At 41.1% G+C, this 18,024-nt stretch overlaps 1 protein-coding gene across 1 annotated transcript in view; it reads right to left on the bottom strand.

Annotated features, from left to right (window-relative positions):
* Positions 1-18,024, bottom strand: part of PCSK2 (proprotein convertase subtilisin/kexin type 2) — a 103,417-nt gene that overhangs the window by 18,683 nt on the left and 66,710 nt on the right. Inside the window, exons 6-8 of the mRNA XM_086460844.1 lie at positions 12,259-12,335; positions 5,619-5,707; positions 2,789-2,964 (exon numbers count right to left, since the gene is read on the bottom strand). Of these exons, the coding sequence (XP_086316970.1) occupies positions 2,789-2,964; positions 5,619-5,707; positions 12,259-12,335 (342 nt within the window). The remainder of the gene's footprint in view (positions 1-2,788; positions 2,965-5,618; positions 5,708-12,258; positions 12,336-18,024) is intronic.

Genomic DNA, 18,024 nt, shown 5'->3' with positions numbered 1-18,024 from the left:
AACGTTACCTGTGTTTGTCAACTCAGTTAACCGCATATTCCCTGTAAGAATTCTGTATCACTTGCTCTTACTTATTTTTAGTTTATTGCATTAGAAGCAAGGGTATTAATCTTCCTCTGTGCAAAAAGGTCTTACATTTCCTTCTAGGACATTTGAAAGTATTGCTTTTAGTTTAATAACACATTTTTATTCTCAGCATGTTGCTTCCTCCCTGCCAATATTTCAGCTTCATCACTAATTCATGAACCATCACTCTGATGAGAATCAGCTCTAGTCTGAGAAAAGGAATTCCTACATTTATTTGTCTCTCGGTTTATAAAAGATACTTTTCTTTTTAATAAGAGGAGGGTTTATTGTGAAAAATGATCATAAATTAGATTTACATTTGTACAGTCAACAGAGAATTTGATGCATACATTATAGGTAAAAGGGTATTATATCAAAGGCTTGTTAGTCTTCCTTTACATGCAGGGAAGTCTGTAGTGGGTTTTTCAAAGCACCATGGAGACTATCCAGCATCCGCTGACATCTTGAAATACATTTAGAAAATCTGGCTCTCCACAAAAGAGGTCAGAACAAACTATACCCAAAAAACCATTCTATGACATGAAATGTAAAAAGCAAAATAAGGGTGGATAAAGCTATGATCACAATAGAAAGGGAGTTAATTTGGGGTGGAGCTGTCTCTTCTTTCATGCACATATTGCCAGGAGATAGCTGGGATACTGCTACTATAAAATTAAGTCTAATTGTCCCTGGACAACAGTATCTTTCTTCGGCAGAATCCAGTATCTTTCCTTCTGCTCTCTTAATTCTGCAGTGCCTGTTTGAAGGAACTGGTTTCCTAATGCAGCTCTCCTGTTAATTTTATGTTTTCTGATAAGGTACAAGAGCAATCCTCCCCAGAGCACAGCTCACTGTCACCATTCTCTCTCCTTCGCAAGCATTCAACCCGAGAGATCTCAGGGCCCCTTCTGATCTTAACATTGCAAATTATTTCTTAAAGAGAATTACAAACATTTCCGAGGGGAAGGCATTAGAAAAGTAATATGCTCAACACTCCCAAGTATGGGCTTATGACCAGACAACAAAACAGAAGAGAAAAATCCCTTCTCCTATACTTATTATTCAAAGAGAAGGTTGATTCCAGTGAAACTCCGCAAACTAAAGCACATGGTGATACGATAGCAAGTTAATGGAAAGATCTTTTAAATACTGAACTGCAAAAAAACATGACTACAATTTAGAATCTGCATCTCTTGAAGTGTAAAATACCTCTAGTTTACTTTACATTCCCCTGACAGGGTTATTAGTGCCTTTTCTGTTACTTTTAGACGAGTTCTGCATGGGAGGAGAATAACACAAAAATTATATGGGAATTTTTCTATATTCACAGTTTATGTGTACTCCAACTAACAGTGGAAGGAAGCTCAAGTATCCACTAACTACACGACATCAAGGTGTTGCTAAAAATATATCAACCATGTCACATACCTAAGAAAGATTCTCCCCAAGACAGGAGTATTTATCATTATGGAAATACTAGATACATGAAAGAAAGTCAAGAGAATAAACACAGCTTGTGTAAGATGACTTCAGAGAGACTTTGAGCTCGTCAGAGGCTTGTAAAGTTTATACCACAAAACTGAGCAGACTCAGGAGAAATTTGTGACAAGTCTTCTGGAGTTATTGCAGTACATTGCCAATTTTATGGGCGAGAGCATGAAGATGACTATAATTCATCTGTTAGAGGCAAAACATTTGAGGCTCAGGATTTGAGAAAGCTTTAGATGCTTCACTACCTAACACAGCAGTGGATTTAATTATCATGTCACAAAACAAGGTACTGCTCACAGCGAGGTGGTGATGAAGAGTGGGAGAAACTGGCACGAGTAAGAGGAAGAAATAATTTGGATGGAAAAATGAGTAATTGTGGAGCTCCCACACAAAACCACCCCAAGATGTTCTGGGTAATTTCAGATCTTTTCATTACAGAAACCCATCTATGATCAACCAAGGGGAGAAGCCTCGTTCCCTACAGCACCATGAGCAGCTGTGGTTGTCCTGGCTGCATGACACTGAAGACATAGAGACAGCCATGCAAGGTTTGTTTGGTCGGTTTGGATGGATTTGTTTTCTTTTTGAGTTGTGGCACACATTTTACCCAACTTTCTAATAGAGTACAGGTTTAACAGATTCCAGGATGATATTGAGTGTCTTTAACAAAGACCACAGACTGTTCCTAGAAGAATGTGGAAAGGTTGAATAAACAAGGAGGCTCCTGCTACTCGGGAATAATATTACTCCATGGACATCTGAACAGTTGTGGTTCAATCACAGCTGTAATAATGACCATACAGGAGTGACCTGAAAGGCACTACAAATCCAAAACGATAATTAAATTGGTAGCACACCAAAACAGACAATGTGATGCCAGTAGGGCAGCTGGCATGTTTCAACCTGGGGAATAGTTACAGGATCAGGCTCTTCTATTTTGACTGCGATGGCACATGAAAAGCATACGTAGGCTGACTAGAGATAAAGACAGTTCCATGCAAGAGAGCACAGTATCCTGAGACTTATACAGCAAAAGCAATGCCATGACCACTTGCAGAAAGAACATCAATTGACCTTGGGATTCTAACACTGAAAACTGGGACAGCTTACACAATCGCATTGTGTTCTGCAACATCTATGGGAGGACCATGTATTCCAAGTCATGGGTTTCAGCGTGAGTGTGCACATACCATCCTGCCCCAGTACCCAGATTATTTATTAAGCCTGTTACCTTGTTCACACCATCTGCCATCGCTTGCAGTGTCAGCTCTCTAGGTCCGTCCACAGTCTTTCCATTATCAGTTGGTCCCCAGCTGGCACTATATATATCTATGACTTGAGGCATATGACTGATAGAGGAAGCCTCAATAATGTCTGTCATAAATGGCTGGTCAAGCATTCGAATACCTGTAGATTTAATCAACATAAACATGAATTATGCATTACCCAGCACAAGATGAAATCTCAGCACCTGGATAAGTCCCCCAGTTACAGGTATTTTAATTCTCTGGCAGTTTCACCCACTCAGTAATTTCACACTTGCCATTCACATTTCACCAAAGTGTGCCCACCCAGTAGGATGCCAGCACTTAAAACACCCAGCCTTAGCAATGCAGCGTGGCCCAGAAAGAGAAAGCACTTTATTGTTAGCTTTCTAATTACATATTATTTTCCATCTACTATTCGAAAATACTTTTAAAACAGTAGTATTCAGCAATCTCAGCATTTCAGTAGTATCAGTAGTATTTAAAATAGTATTTTGTAACAACTAGGGAAAAGGATTAAGCCCCCCCCATCTCTAATTTATACTCAGTGATGCATTGACACTTCATTAGTTTTTCAAGTAATTTTTCTGTTTATTTTGGTTCTTCTCCAGAATTTAATCAGAGGGGAAACAACAATTTCCTGGAAAAATATCATTGTGTCAACATGCAGACACAATAGCAAAATATGGCCAGTGTTTAGAGAAAAAAAGCAAACTAAAACCTGCTTCCTTTAACCCATACTGCAGTAGAAATCAAGTTAGTTTAAACGATACAATCCTAGGGCATGCCAACGTTATAAAAGCTCAAAGTGTGGCCCTAAGCAAGCCAAAGAGCGTGACAAACAGCAGCGCCAGCCCTCACATCCATCATGCCCCATACAGAGGACAGTTTCACTGACAGACAATGTCTCGGTGGCCTTTGGATGAGACCTGAGTAACCAGGGATACATTCCAACTCTGATTTGTAGCCTTTAGTTGAAGTTCAGTTTTTCCCAACAGTTTTAGGACACAGATGGGACAGAAATCAATACCACAGAGCCAAACAGTGTGAATGGCACAGAGGATCCCAATATAGAAGCCAGTGCTTTTACTATATTCAATACAAAATCGATGGGCCAAATGTGCAGCTGGAAAAAGTGGTATAAACTTCAAACAGAAACCAGACCAAAGATGGATACTCCGGATCTGCTAATTAAAGCTAGAAATTACGACGTCAAACTCCGTGAGTGAGAAATCCCTCACATGCTTGTAAAATGCAGATCTGCACTGAAACCACAGAATTAATTATCAACCCTGGGGAGGTGGGGGAACAACAGGAGGAACCAAGCCATTTGACTTTAAGGCAAAAAAGAGGTACAAGAAGCAAAACACATGATGTCCCAGATCCTTGGCTACCAACTTCCAATTCCACCTGCAAACATGGACCCTGAAATCACGTCAGTAGCACTCCCAGCTCTAACGAACTTCGAGGTCCCCACTGACCACACGGTGGTGCTACAGGTGCACACCGTCCTCAGGCAGGAAAGGCACTTACAAAAATCTGTGAGGATTCTGCTATGAAGCGGACAAGTATTGAAGATCATTTGTAGGCTGTTGGTCATCAGAAAAGGCCTTCAACTCTTGATTTGTAAGCAACCAGCTTGAAGTTGTAGAGTTATACTAATAATACAGATGAGGTCCAGCCAAAATCCCATGGTTCAATTCACATTCCTCTAAAAGCAGCTATCGCCAGAATGCAAATTTTGTGAAATGTCCCATCCCTGAAGGGGACATCACCATTACTGAAGAAAGGGGACAAGCACTAGACCTACCTCGCCAGTTACTAATTCTCAGTGATATTTCTTGGGGTAACAGTCTAGCAAACATTTCTTGGTGCCCTTTTTACAGTGGAGATTCAGCTTATGATTGTGTAGGTGCCAGGTGAAACGTAGCCTTCCCTGGATTCTTCTGACACCACGGTGAAACAGGCACTGGCCAAGCAGAGCAGAGCTGCCCATGCACACACACTGTGAACCATTCCCAGGAAGCAATGGGTGCATTCACACTGGTGTTTTGGTGTGGAACGGAGTATGAAAGTGAAATTCATGAGCATCTATCTCTGCTTGCTGTGCCTCGGTTCTCATCATGGAACAGTCTTAAAATTGGGAAACTGGATTTCTTCAGACTGAACTAAATCGACACATGTTGTCCAAGAGCTTAACTCACTCCAAGGACTATATTCACTCTTTCAGTGCAGACAAGAGCTAGTTAGAAGCAAAAATACCCAACACATCCGAGGTGTGAATGCTGGGTGCTAGGCACCACCCACTTAATTCTGTGCACCTGCTCCCACCACTCTGCATTGCTTGTTAAAATAGAGGAAACCAATGACTGCAGAGATTTACAGTGCTGCAGTCACTGACCTGTGAAAGCCTAAAGAGTAAGAGCATTTGCCTTTTCAGATAGTTTCTAAGTGCAGCAAGAATTCATATTTTACCTCCTGCAAAATGAGATTTGTCACAAACGATTCTTCAACTATGCAGGGAAGAAGCACTGAAAATCAGCATACAAACAGGTCTTGGCATAAGAAGGAGAAGAGCTGTTCCTTTGCAATGTTATTAAAGAGGCTATATAAGGCCTTTGATTGAAAGGGCAAAGCCATGGAGAATTCCTCTCCCCAGCTACTGTGAAAACTAATAAGCACATGGCCCAGTGCCAACCTGCAGTCCTGTCCTGGGCACCACTCCCTGTCTCTGCAGAAGTTCTGCCAGAGGCACAGTGGCATAAGGACCATTTACAGCTTGAATTGCTACTGTACCTGCCACCTTGGAGTTATATGCAACTCCCACACCGCAGATGTTGTTGTTGGCAGCAGCAGACACCTCTCCCGCACACCTTGTCCCATGGCTGTGAAAGAGAAGACAGAGACACCATGTGAACCCCAGCTAATGCATGTGCTGAACTGAGCTGGGTCACCATGATCTTGGTCTTGCCTCATAGTCAGCTCCCAGCACTTCAGAGGAAAACCATTCCATGGCAAGCTGTTGAGTGCTGTACTTCAACACTCAGATAAGCTCATTCCTTCCTGAAGCAGGAGGTAATCAACCTCCCCCCTGCAGTATGAGCAATGCTTGTTCTGAGGTTAACATGCATACTTATGCTTCATTTTGTTTTAAAGTTATTCAGACCTTTTCTTTTTAACTCTGTGCAACAGTTTCTGCCTTGTTACCAACTGTTAGTCAGTAGAAACAGGCCCTTGACAGAACAGTATAAATATAAGATCAATATTAATTCCTTTATTTTTGTGACTTGACAGTGTGACACCCATTGTTTTGAGCCCCACAAAACAAAGTCTGATTGCCTTTCTGCTGTTCAAATACGTGCAAGGAGCATAGCCCTGTCCACAAAAGAAATGCTACGGAAAGACGTGGGTGCAATATCAAGCTGGAGTAGCAGAAGGGAGCCACAATGGTCACTGCACTCCTCAGCAGCAGAGCTGTGGCCTGGCTGGCTGGCTAGGCCCAAATCTGGTCGGACCTCAGGGCACATACATCCCACTCCTCCAGTGCCTAATTCCCAGGAGAGCTGACAAGGTGCTCCAGCTGTCAGCTCGCAGAGTTAGTGCTTTCTGCTCAAGTGGGAAATGTCTCTGCTCTGACACGGAGGTCCAGGTTCGGGCTGACACGTAGCATTTTCAAGAACACTTGGTGTCTCTGAAGTGCTTTACAGCTCTTAACAGAGACCCTGTAGCTGGCAGCGGCTCTGAGGCAATCCTGCAGGAAGGCACATTGCATTTTCCTTTCTTCTAATTCATCATAGACATTAAACCACAGAGAAGATAAATATGGACAATATAATCTAGGTTAAAAAAATAGCACAGCAGCAGAGAAACTAGTGAAACCTGTCCTGCTGTCAGGTTTTTTTAAGTTTAAGGTGTTGAATCAATATGAATCCATCCTACACTGCTCACATCAATCCACTCTGTGCATTAAAACTGGCATTGCTCCTATAGCATCCTAAGGATTCATGCAATTAGCAGTGCTGTATTATAAAGGCTACACAGAGTACCAGATGAATCATCCTGGGAGGCAACAAATTGTTTTGTTTTAATCATCTTTTTTCTCTCTCTCTCTCCCTCTAAGCACCTCTGGCAAAGGTGAGTGTAACATTAATAAAGGGGTGAGAAGCAACATGTTCTTTTTCTTGCTGTATTTGGAAGAATATATTTTTAAAGGCAGCTCCACAAAAGAAAATGACTGGCCTCAAACATACATGATCATGAAACGGTGAAGATCTCATGCCAGTTCCTTTTACAAAGCGGGCAGAGAGGACAGTCATACAGATTTCTTATTCAGCTGCCGGAGAAATTTCTTTCAACAGTCAAGCAGATTTTCCTTCATGCCCTTGTTCAAGGAACTGTGAAAAAAATATACTGTTGCTAGGCATTCATTATCTAGTCACCTGTGGGCTAGCTACAAGGCACAGAGCAGAATAAATGGCTTTGTTAAACAACTGTCTTGACTGATGCTGAGATGCAAAAAAGTCGGTGACACTGTCAGGTGAGCTCTTTCTCTCACAGAGGGAAAAGCTGTATTAGGACCTTCCTGGTGAAAAGATTTTGTCGGAAGGTCCTCTCCCTCACCTCGCCTCCCCAGTGCAGTGGCCCACATGATGGAGACTGCAAGCAGATCTGTGCTAGCAGCTCAGGATACTGTGCTGCTGACTGGAGGAAAAAAATCACACATGAGTTAGTGGCAACGCATTTGGTTGAATTATTAATGGCAAACAGCAGACTTTTCTAATATAGCCCTACTTGCTCTTCATGTATCATTGATAAACCCACTGTGGTTTCTATGAAGTGACCCATGTAATGGGCACAAATCATGGCTTTTCTCTCCAGTGTTCACCTCTTCCTTATTATTTCGAAGTTTAAAACAACAGGATAGGAAACAATTAAAAATTTCACCTATGATCAAGTTACTTCAAAGTAAACCATATATTAGCATGTACAGCAAGTTTTCCATAAACACTATACAAATGCAAACATTTTACATGAACATTCCTGAAAAACTAACGTGGGAGAGTGTGATTCAACTGAAAAACATTTTTGCCTTCCACTGGTTTAAATAACCTATCTGAACCAGCTAGGAAAATTTCACTCTGCTTTGTCTTTGAAAACTATTTGTATTTCTAAAACCCACTGCCAATGCTATTGTGCATGCTCTTCTATTGACTTATTTTTTAAGAGAGTCAGAGGTGGCACAGATTTTCACTGAGGTTCCTTTTCATCTGCTTTGAAATGCTTCTGCAGACAGCAAATAACAGGATCCATCCTTCATAACTTCAGCTATCTGCGGTCTCACTAGCTGGGACGATCTGCGTATCTTGACCACTTCAGTTGCTTGCATTGGGCAGCAGTTAAATATGCAAAGCTCAGAGGGACACTTTTGTGGGGCAAATGCCATCCCCTTTTTACTCACATGACATCTGAGTGTTTGCATAAGGGAAAGCATTGCACTACTTCGTGGAACGTGCCACTCTGCATCCATCCAAACATGCCAAGAATCAGCAGTAGTGCTGTGGCTCCTCCTTGACACTTGTGTCATAACACTGCAGGTAGAAAGAGCTGCTAAATATACAAATTCTCAATAATTATGTGGTTTCCATTGTGTTGATTGAAAAATGAGGAAGAGGGAAGCAGGTGTTTTTACCCTGTTAATGACCATTGTCTGGAAATGAAGGGCAGTTCTTTCCTCAACTCAATGGTAATTTGGATCCATAATAAGGAAAAGACATTTTTACCTCTGAAGAATATGGGCTTCCAAGATAGTGAATAATTTTTGCCCTACTAACTTTTACCTGAGTGAGTGAATACACAGAATACAAAGGCTACAGGAGTTGAAATAATCATTGGTTATTTATATCACAGCAGAAATTCATAATCTCAGTGCTCCAAAATGGGGAGCCCTGACTTGTACCTTCTACATGCTCACAACAACAAATCAGAGGGCTGTACAGAAAGGCCAAGCTATTGCTGACTCCTGCGGGTACCTCCACACTGCACAACATGGTACATGCCAAAGTACTGAATATGGTTCAGGAGGAGTGTATGTTAAAAATCACAGGCAGTTCCCAAAGTGGTTCCTAAAACCCACTCTGAGTGCTATGGGGCTGCCTCTGCTTTTGGGAACAGGGCTTGGTTCAGGGTCCTTCACTGCTCCCACTGCTCCTCAGGCTCAAACACAGCCCTGCCCTATATTGCACCCAGTGTGCCCTATACTGGCTTGGTCCCCAGACCGTGGGTTTGAACACAGTCAAGCAGGCAGTATGGTAAGCATGGGAATAAATCCCTTGGCTGCCCAGTCACCTGTGCACCTCTCCCTCTAACAGCAGCTGAACTGCCTGACTGCAATTCCCTGCCTGAGGCACCACACTCTCCCCTTCCAAAACCCACCCTGACTGGTGTCATAGGCCAGTGGCTGTCAGGTGGAAAGGCCAAAGTGCTTCCAGCAGCCTTAAAAAACACAAAATGGAAGGGGAATCTGTGCTTACAAGCAGAGCAGCTGTGATTAATGAAATGCTCCATGCAAAAACCTCTCCCTTTTTTTCTTAAAGTCTAATGACACTTTGCACATGCAGCTGGCAGCTCACAAAAGCCCCTTGGTTCGTCTCTTTAAAAAACAGTCCTCTGCTTCTTGTTCCACAAATCATTTGAATTGCTCACATAGAAACGTATTCTTTATGGAAAAAGGGATATTACGCTATTTTGAGTCTGATCCTCCTGCATGCATAAACTTCAATGGGAGATACATCACGACTGCAAACTGAGCAAAATGGAGCCTTTATTGCAGGTTTCTCTGAATGGCTTCTCTGCGTAACTACTCTCTATCCAGACACACCTGTGCAGCTGCACATACAGACAGACAGTCATAGCCAGACAGTTGTTACCTACCTTCAGGACTCAGAAATTATGACAACAGCTTATGTGATGAGCACATCAACTTGATTAACAGTACAGCAAAGAAATATGCAGAGAAAAACATAGTCACAACTACTCCTGAACAGCTGGATATAGTGTGTTGGTTTGCATCTTCGTCTGGAGAAAACATAAAATCTTGTCTCTTAAAGCCTTCTTGAATTGTGCAGGCAGGAAAGGGATGCTATACTGAATGTCTTGCTCCTGTGATTTACCTTGCAAGGCAGGAAATTCCCTGTCTCGCCAAAGAAACCTCAAGGTTCATGACAAAGAATGCTATACTTTTTAGGTATCAATTTTTTTTCTGGAAAGAATAATGAAGGAAATCTGCAAAGCAATTTCTGCATTGTTTTTCTCCTTCTGACTTGCTGATCTGAGCCCCCCAGACCCTCAAGAAAAGAAATAGAAGGAAGTGTTGCAGTTCTGTGAAAACCTGAACCATACTGTTCTCAATAATTACAGATCAGGTCACAGGTGATCATGCTGCTTACCCTTGATTCTTCACTTGGATGCCTGAAGTCAGCCAGAGGCACCTGGCACCAGAGACCATAACCCTTGCCACATCCAGGATGCTCGAGGCCCATTTTAAGAGACTTTAGGAGGTAACTCTGTCTCCAGGGCCAGCTTGCAGAACATGAGGACTGCAAACTGTGGCCCACTACAAAATACTTGATAGCAGTACAATCAGTGTTAATGGGGCTTGGCAGAACACACTTAGGTTTATGAAGTTCCACACTGAAAACGACAGAAGCTACCATTACCCACTAAAGCTAAATTTAATTTTCCTCTGCGCAGCTTCAGAGCTAAGCGATATCTTTCTCCTACAAAGATCCTCTGCATGAATAAAGCGAGAAAGGCAGCAGACCTTCACAAATTAGAGCCTTAGTCTTTCTCCAACTTTCCATTCACTAATTGGATTCATACCAGTTTAAAACTGTCAGATGTCTTTTCCCAAAACGAAGGAGAAATCTCACTGACATCTTGCTTTGGCTGAAAAATGGCAAGACTACAAAGGAGAACATCACAGCTCCTAAATCTGTTTCATCCGCTCCAGGAAACCTGCGTCTGAGGTGGAAGCACAGCTGCTCCACTTCTTTGTTGTGTCACTCTGACAGAACTAAAATTGATTTCTTTAGAAATAAAACCAAAAAACCCCATACAAAACTCAGAGGCCAGCCATACAGCCATACTAAGTCAAAGATGAAAACCACATCAAATAGGCCTGAAATATTTTTTGCTAAGCACTAAGACTGAGCCCTGAAACCTTTAGAAGTTTTCAGATCCTCAATGGTGCTGCTATGTAAATGCTGGCAACACCAAATAAAACTATATCTAGAAGGCATTTGGAAATTTTGTTGAAAATATCCTGGAATAGTTTTTGCAAATCCAAGCTAGAACCTGCCTGAGACCCCGGGGAGTATGCTGCAGAGCTAGAGATGCTGGATGCTGAGATCACCAGGTAATAAACACACCTTATAGGTGTGCCTTGCACCCCTGAGTACATTAACATCTTGCTAGGAGCCTGACAGAAAGGGCTTTTTCACAGGACAGATGCAGAACTCAGGGCACACAAACTTTTTAAAAAACTGTGGAAATGTGTTTCCATTCCATTGTAGGAAAAAAAGAGCTTAGGGAAACCAAAAAAGTCACACTTTTTAAAACATGAAGCCTTTTCTTTTGGGCTATTCTTATTTATACCAGACCTTCTCTTGCTGGAAACTGGCTAAGTTCAGAACATATCGAGGGAGAAGTGGGTCTTCAGCAATCATGATGCGTTCAGGAGAAATAACACAACAAGCACGGCTGCACTGTTGATTCCAGGTTTAGAAACACAACAGAACAGGTTCGCAGTCAGTGTATGTGGACTTTAACTCCTCCAGCGGCCAGAAATATCTCAGAATCAGCCCCTAAAATGCTACCCATGTACACTGCCCTTAAATCAAGGTGAAAAGACAGATGATTTAGAACATAATGTAAGATTTAATTGTTTTTAAAGTGGTCTTTCTACACCATGCTGCTTTTCTGCCTTCTTAGTCTACAATTGGATTAAAAGACTTTTTTCCCCCAAAAGCCTTTTCTTGTCTCCAGCTTACTTCCTTAAAATTAACTAGCAGTGACACTGCCTCAGACACAGTAGATGGGAACCCAGTCTATACAGATTTGGGTTACCACAACGTCCTAGGATAGCTTACAGAAAAAGCTATGTGGCTATCAGCCATTCTCACAATCTAAATACATGCTCTTCTGAAGTGGCAACTTCATTTATAAACTATAAAATGGTTGTTCAGTACTATTTAGAGGTTACCTAAAAAAAATGAACTCATAAGTAACCTCTAATTTTTAAGCAGTAGTGAGACTGTAGCTTCTGTTCTGGCAACCATTGAATTTAGCAGAAAACAGGCATGCCACAAATACCAGCAAATAGTTATATAACTTCTTAAGCAAACCAAAGCGAACAGCAAGCTGATCACAATCCATTTACCTGTTAAACCAGTCATCTGTATAGCGGGGGTAGGGGTAGGGATCATTACTGCTGAAGTCGTAGCTGGCTTTGGCATTCTGCAAAACACAAAGAAGTTCAGTAAGTCAGCAGAAAAACAGATATGCAGGGGAAAGCCGAACACAAATTGAAGGGGGACCTGAGAATCATCAGCAAATTTTGTCCTCTTCATTCTGTGAGATGCATCTGGAGGCAAACCAGTCCCTGTTGTGGATGTGCCATTTCCCACACCGGCAAGCCTGGAGGAAAGGTGCTTTCTGGAGTGCAAAGCCTCCTGCAGACCACTAGTATTTCCCAACAGTGTGGCTAATTGTGAGGTGCTGTGTGAGCTCAGGTTACTACTGAGGGACTGTTCACCACCACTTACAAGAGTCTTTAAGTGTCATGCTACTTAGTGTGGCAGGGCAAAGGTTAAATCTAATTTTCAAACAGTGGTAGAAGTGACCAGACACTTAGGTCTTCCATCATAGAATTATTTTTTAAAAACTCATTTGTGGTACTACAACAGACAGTCAGATTTCTAAAAGCATTTCAATGCCTAAGAATGTAAATTTCTCAAAATTTAAATGTGAAAACTGCACTAATGGTCAGCACATATGCCTGAAAATCCCTTTGCATATTTTCTTGGTCCTTTAGTTGTCTGAACAGCTTCAGAAATGTGGCTTTCAGGCGCTTTTGAAAATGTTATCCCATGTCTCTGCCTTTCATATAAATCTAAATAAATCCTGATTTTTCCCTATCAGCAGAGTTAAGGACACTCAGCAACTTTTTGATGCTTTATTTGAGAAGGAAATGGAAAGTTTCAGAGTCAAGTGCCATCTTCTTTCTTAATGAAAAAATAAATAAAGGGTGACTGAAAATTAAGCTTTTAAAAATATTTAGAAGCTTCCTCTCAAGTGTATGTTCACAGACTTTATATTTTAATAAACACTACACTCAAGGAACAGAATTATGTTAATTCTTAATTAATGTGTACTTGTATTCTTTTTAAGATTTGGCTAAGCATGCTATTGAAGATAATTTGAGACTCGTGTATGAATAGCTTTGCTCCTAAAAACATTCCCCTTCAGCAGATTCTCAGTTCCTGGGGTACAGGAATAGACAGTCCATTGGTAGCACCAAAGTCTTCGGGTTTTGGATTCAAAAACCCCTAACTCTCAAAAACTTGTGCCAGAATGAAACAGGGACAACATTGTCCTTGATCCCTGGAGGGTAAAACTAAATATCTCTCAAGTTACTGTACAGTGATTTTTGGGGGTGATCATTTCAGAAAGCCTGGTTGCTTATATTCAGCACGGACAATAAATATTTTGCAGCATTTGAACGGACCAGAGATTTGCAGAATGCCTATGACATGGCTTTATGGTGTTCTCCAGCTCAGACATAGCTGAATCCCTTTGTGGGTATCCTTATTGATCTCTCCACATCTCTAAACTAAGGGTCTGATTTTCAGCTTGAAGATGCCTTCCAATAATGCCAACTATAGCCACAAATTCTCAGTACTTCTAAGTCTCTGTGCCCAGGTGCATGTTTAATTTACCTCTTTTAATTACAACAACTGCTTATACAGCACTTTGAATGGCATAGATTTGTACGAGCTAAGAGTAAATAGAACATGACTTTTCATCCAGGGAAAGAAGGGGAATTTGACAGTAGTCTATAAATCATGAATAGCACAGAGAAGGTGGACAGGTGGACAGAGAGTTATTATTTACTACTTCTCATAATACAAGAACTAGTGGGAATACACAGAAATTTCCAGAGGGGAGACTTAGAAGCAGCAGAAGACAAAAAGTACTTTTCCACAGAAGATGTAATAACTTACAAAATTCATCGCCCCTCAGCAATACAGAGGTTAAAAGCCTGAATGCAATCAAAAACTGGTTAGACAAATTAACGGAAGATAAATCTGGAAGGGGTATTAGATGCTGTGGTTCCTCCTTCTCCAACAGACCACGAAACAGTGAATGCTAGAAGCTGGGAGGCCATAATCAGGTAGGTACCACACAGTCTCTGACCACTGCCTGCTGTTGGAGGTAGGATCCTGAGCTAGAAGACTCTGGGCCACACCCAGTGCACCTGGCAAAAAAGCCATGTGGCACAGACATCCCATATTAATGCACAGAGGAAGTCTGGATTCTGCATTGTCCCAGAGAGCTGTGCAAGGGGTCAGGCTTCATGCAGTACACGGTAGTAAAAAGAAACGAGCTTGGCAACAGAAGATCCAGTCCTGTTCTTTATTAATGAGTGCAGTATCTACTCCTAGCAGGACAAGCTGGAGATCCACATCCTATGGTAAAGTCAAAATGGAAATGATGACTCTCTCTTGAGTAATTTAATTAGCAGATAAAACCTACTCTGTCACAGAGTCTAGCTTGGCAACCTTCGGAGAGAAATGCATTTCAATCACAAATTAAAGAAACTTTCTTATACTACTGCCTTGAACTAGACATGGCCTGGAAACTATGCAGACTGCGAATAACAAAAGCTTAATTCCAGTGACTTCGGATAGTTTCTTTCAGGTAGGTGTGGTCTAACTCAGAACTAAGTGTCATTACTTTAATATATTACCAGCCTTTTATTGTCAGAACTTCTGCTTTTACTCAAAAAATATTGTACAGATGAGAATTTAAACTTGGGCATGGGTCAGCTGTGTTTTTTCCCCATCTGGAAGAAATGCAGTTCTGCTTACACACACCCTAAGCTCAAAGCAGGTCTGGTGAGGCTGATTTTTCATTACATCATCAGACACGCAAGCACCTCGTGGTAGCTAGCAACCACTCTTGACTCTAGAACTCTCTTGTGTAAAGAATTATGGATGGAAAAGCCCTTCTAGCTGTGCAGACCTACCACTCGTGTCCAGAGTAGTAACAGGCAAAGGGATTCAAGCACGAATGATTCAGCCACTCTATAGCAGACTGCAGCTCTGCTGTATGTCCCATGAAACCAAATGTGCCAGCTTATGGGAAGGTTGCTTTAGGCTCGCTATAAAAAAAGTTGTGCAGCACTCTTCCACATCCTGGAGCTCTTATTCACTTGATTTTGGATCAGTGCACTCAAAGGAAAAAGATATCTAATGTAGCAGAAGGAAAAAGATAGCTAATGTAGCAGGAATCATCCACAAAGTGCAAAATTAAGAAGAATTCTTGGAAAGAAAACAACTGCTGACTGCACAATTTATCTTCATTAGAATCTTTGAGAAAAGACAGCGAGTTTCAGCTTCATGAAAGAATATGCCGCCCACACTATGGAAGCAGTGGAATGGGTAATGAAACAGCAGCGACAAGTACAAATGGACTGCTTCAAGTTCCTAATTTAAAGATCAAATCCCCAAATATCTAAGCCTCAACCTTTTTTATTTTATTTATTTTTTAAAAAAAAAAGCATAAACCAGTGACAAATTAAATCAGTTTCAACACTAGACCAAAATGAGAACTGGTTCGGTGGATAGTCAAAATATTTCATCTTGCGTTTTGCGAAGTAAGTATTAAAATCTGTGGTCTCCCATTCTCCTCCACAGGCTGGACTCCCCAGCAGGCAGCAAGAGGGCATTTATTGCTAACATGGAGAATTAATCAGGGTAGGAAACTGGAAGGTGGCAACCAAGACCACTGCAAACGGGGATCTGCAACAGCACACTGAAATGAAAATTTTGCTTTTCAATTCACACGATTCAGTTTCCAGTTTTAATGCCAAAGTAGCCTACTGGCAGTTACTTCTCTTAGACCTGAAGTGTCTAATATTTGGTTTTCAATATCTAAGGTAGTTCCTGGTCTTTTTCTCCAGGGAGCAACTCAAGCCACCAATTTTAGGCACTGATCATAGACTGTGGTCTAGCTTAGACTAGTCACTAGGTGTACAGTGTTAGAACAAGATGAATCCTATCCCTTGTGTTCAGTCAAAACCAGTTCATTGTTGCAAAGTGATTTGAACCTGATGTTTATCAGTCACCATCTATACACAATTACTCATAAATAATGTCTATTATATAATTAAAATGCTATTACAGAGAGGAATGGCATTGTATTTTAAGGCATATCTCTATTTTTGCTTTCTAGCCTCTACCCCAAATAAGATGCTAACAAATGGATCAGAGGATGAGATTCTTTCAATCATTTATTAAGTAATGGCTTGTATACTATGACACAAATAGATTACTTTTGCCTGTTTATAAAACTCTGCTTTCCTTAAAAATAAGCTTACACCGGCATTTTCCAAAGAACTGCTCTGTACTTTTTGAAATATATGCAGTAAAATTTTCTGTGTAAAGCATTCATTATGTAAAATATGACAGTAACAATATATCAGTTGTCCCACGTGTTGCTCAGATCTGCAATGAAATTATGTACCTTGAGTAATGCAGCAAGCCTCTGAAGTGTAATTCACAGATACTTCTCTTTCTCTCCATAACTCAAGAAATGTGCCTATGCTCACATGCTAATCCAGGAGACAAACAATTAAAGATATATGTCCCGTGTGTCACAGTCTGACTCTATTCATGACATTAAAGTACTGGTGGATTTAGCCCAGAAATTTGTATCTTTTAAAAGAACAGAAACATTTTTAACACAGGTGGCATCTGGTCTTACCCTCCTCAGGCAACTGCAAATCCTTAGAGATCTGAGGCAGAAAGATACCTTTTGCTTGTTTGATTTCTCTGATCCAAAGAGCGAGCAAACCCCTGGGCTCAAATTACAACATATAACATCTCAGAGAAACTGTACTAAAATAACACCAAACGTCACATGGTGGAAAAATGAAATTCCATTTTGTACACACAAGCTTAAGACAATGGAATATGCTCACCAGGAGGCAAAAGAGGAGGCAACATGATATTTTGCCTAGGAGAGGTGCTATAAGGCTTAAAGGTCATTAATGAAAAATAGAGGCAGCGTTGCTACGTCAGCAGTCATGCAGTAAGCCCTCTCCTCTCTGCCACGGGAAGCATTCTCTTTTATTTTGTTTTGTTTTGTGGTTTTGTTTTTAAATGGAAACGAAAAAACCTTCAACTTCTTAAATAGCTCTGCCTCTACATGATCTAATTTACATGTCCTCTAACACTATCCAGCAAATTCAGAGCTGCATTCAAAACCTTGTCAACTCTGAGAATATATCCACAAAGTAATGGGCTGTGTTCAAAAATATTAACTTTACAGAGCAAATTCACTGCCAGTGAATACTGTCATCTCCCTCCAGAAATATAAGCCTTTTACCCAGTTCTTACAGGTACATCATGAAAGTAAAAATACTCAGCCAGACAACACCAGCCAGATCTTGAATAATGAATAGGACAGCAGCACATTTTTCTGCTTTTCAAAACAGTCACTGAGTAACACATGGAAGCATGACTCAAAACAGATGGAGTAGAGAAGTATGTTGGGTCCTGAAGTGCCCATAAGCCCCCAGGGTATTCAAGTTTCAGGTGCTCACTAGAGGCCCTGCTTGGCCACCAAACGAGCAAGTAAAGAGCACACCACAATGGTGATTTCACTTCCTTCACTGAAAACACCCTTACTTCAATTTCCTCAACATTCATCAAGCATCTGGGATCAGGTCAAAAGAAAAACTGGTGGAATTACAGCCAAGAGGATAAACTGACTAGAAACAATGGGTGGCTACTGCTTAATAACAAGCAGTAACAATTCTAATAGTCCAGTTGTTAGAATTTATAGGAAGACATGTTGGTAATACGACCTCTGATGCAACTTCTTTACAAAGCTGAAACTTTTTCACTGCTTAGGTTTAAAA

This window comes from Leptosomus discolor, chromosome 2 (assembly GCF_034619465.1).
Source record: "Leptosomus discolor isolate bLepDis1 chromosome 2, bLepDis1.hap2, whole genome shotgun sequence".
Classification (NCBI taxonomy): domain Eukaryota; kingdom Metazoa; phylum Chordata; class Aves; order Leptosomiformes; family Leptosomidae; genus Leptosomus; species Leptosomus discolor.
Note: the sequence above shows the minus strand (reverse complement) of the source record. Positions and strands in the feature narration are given on the sequence as shown.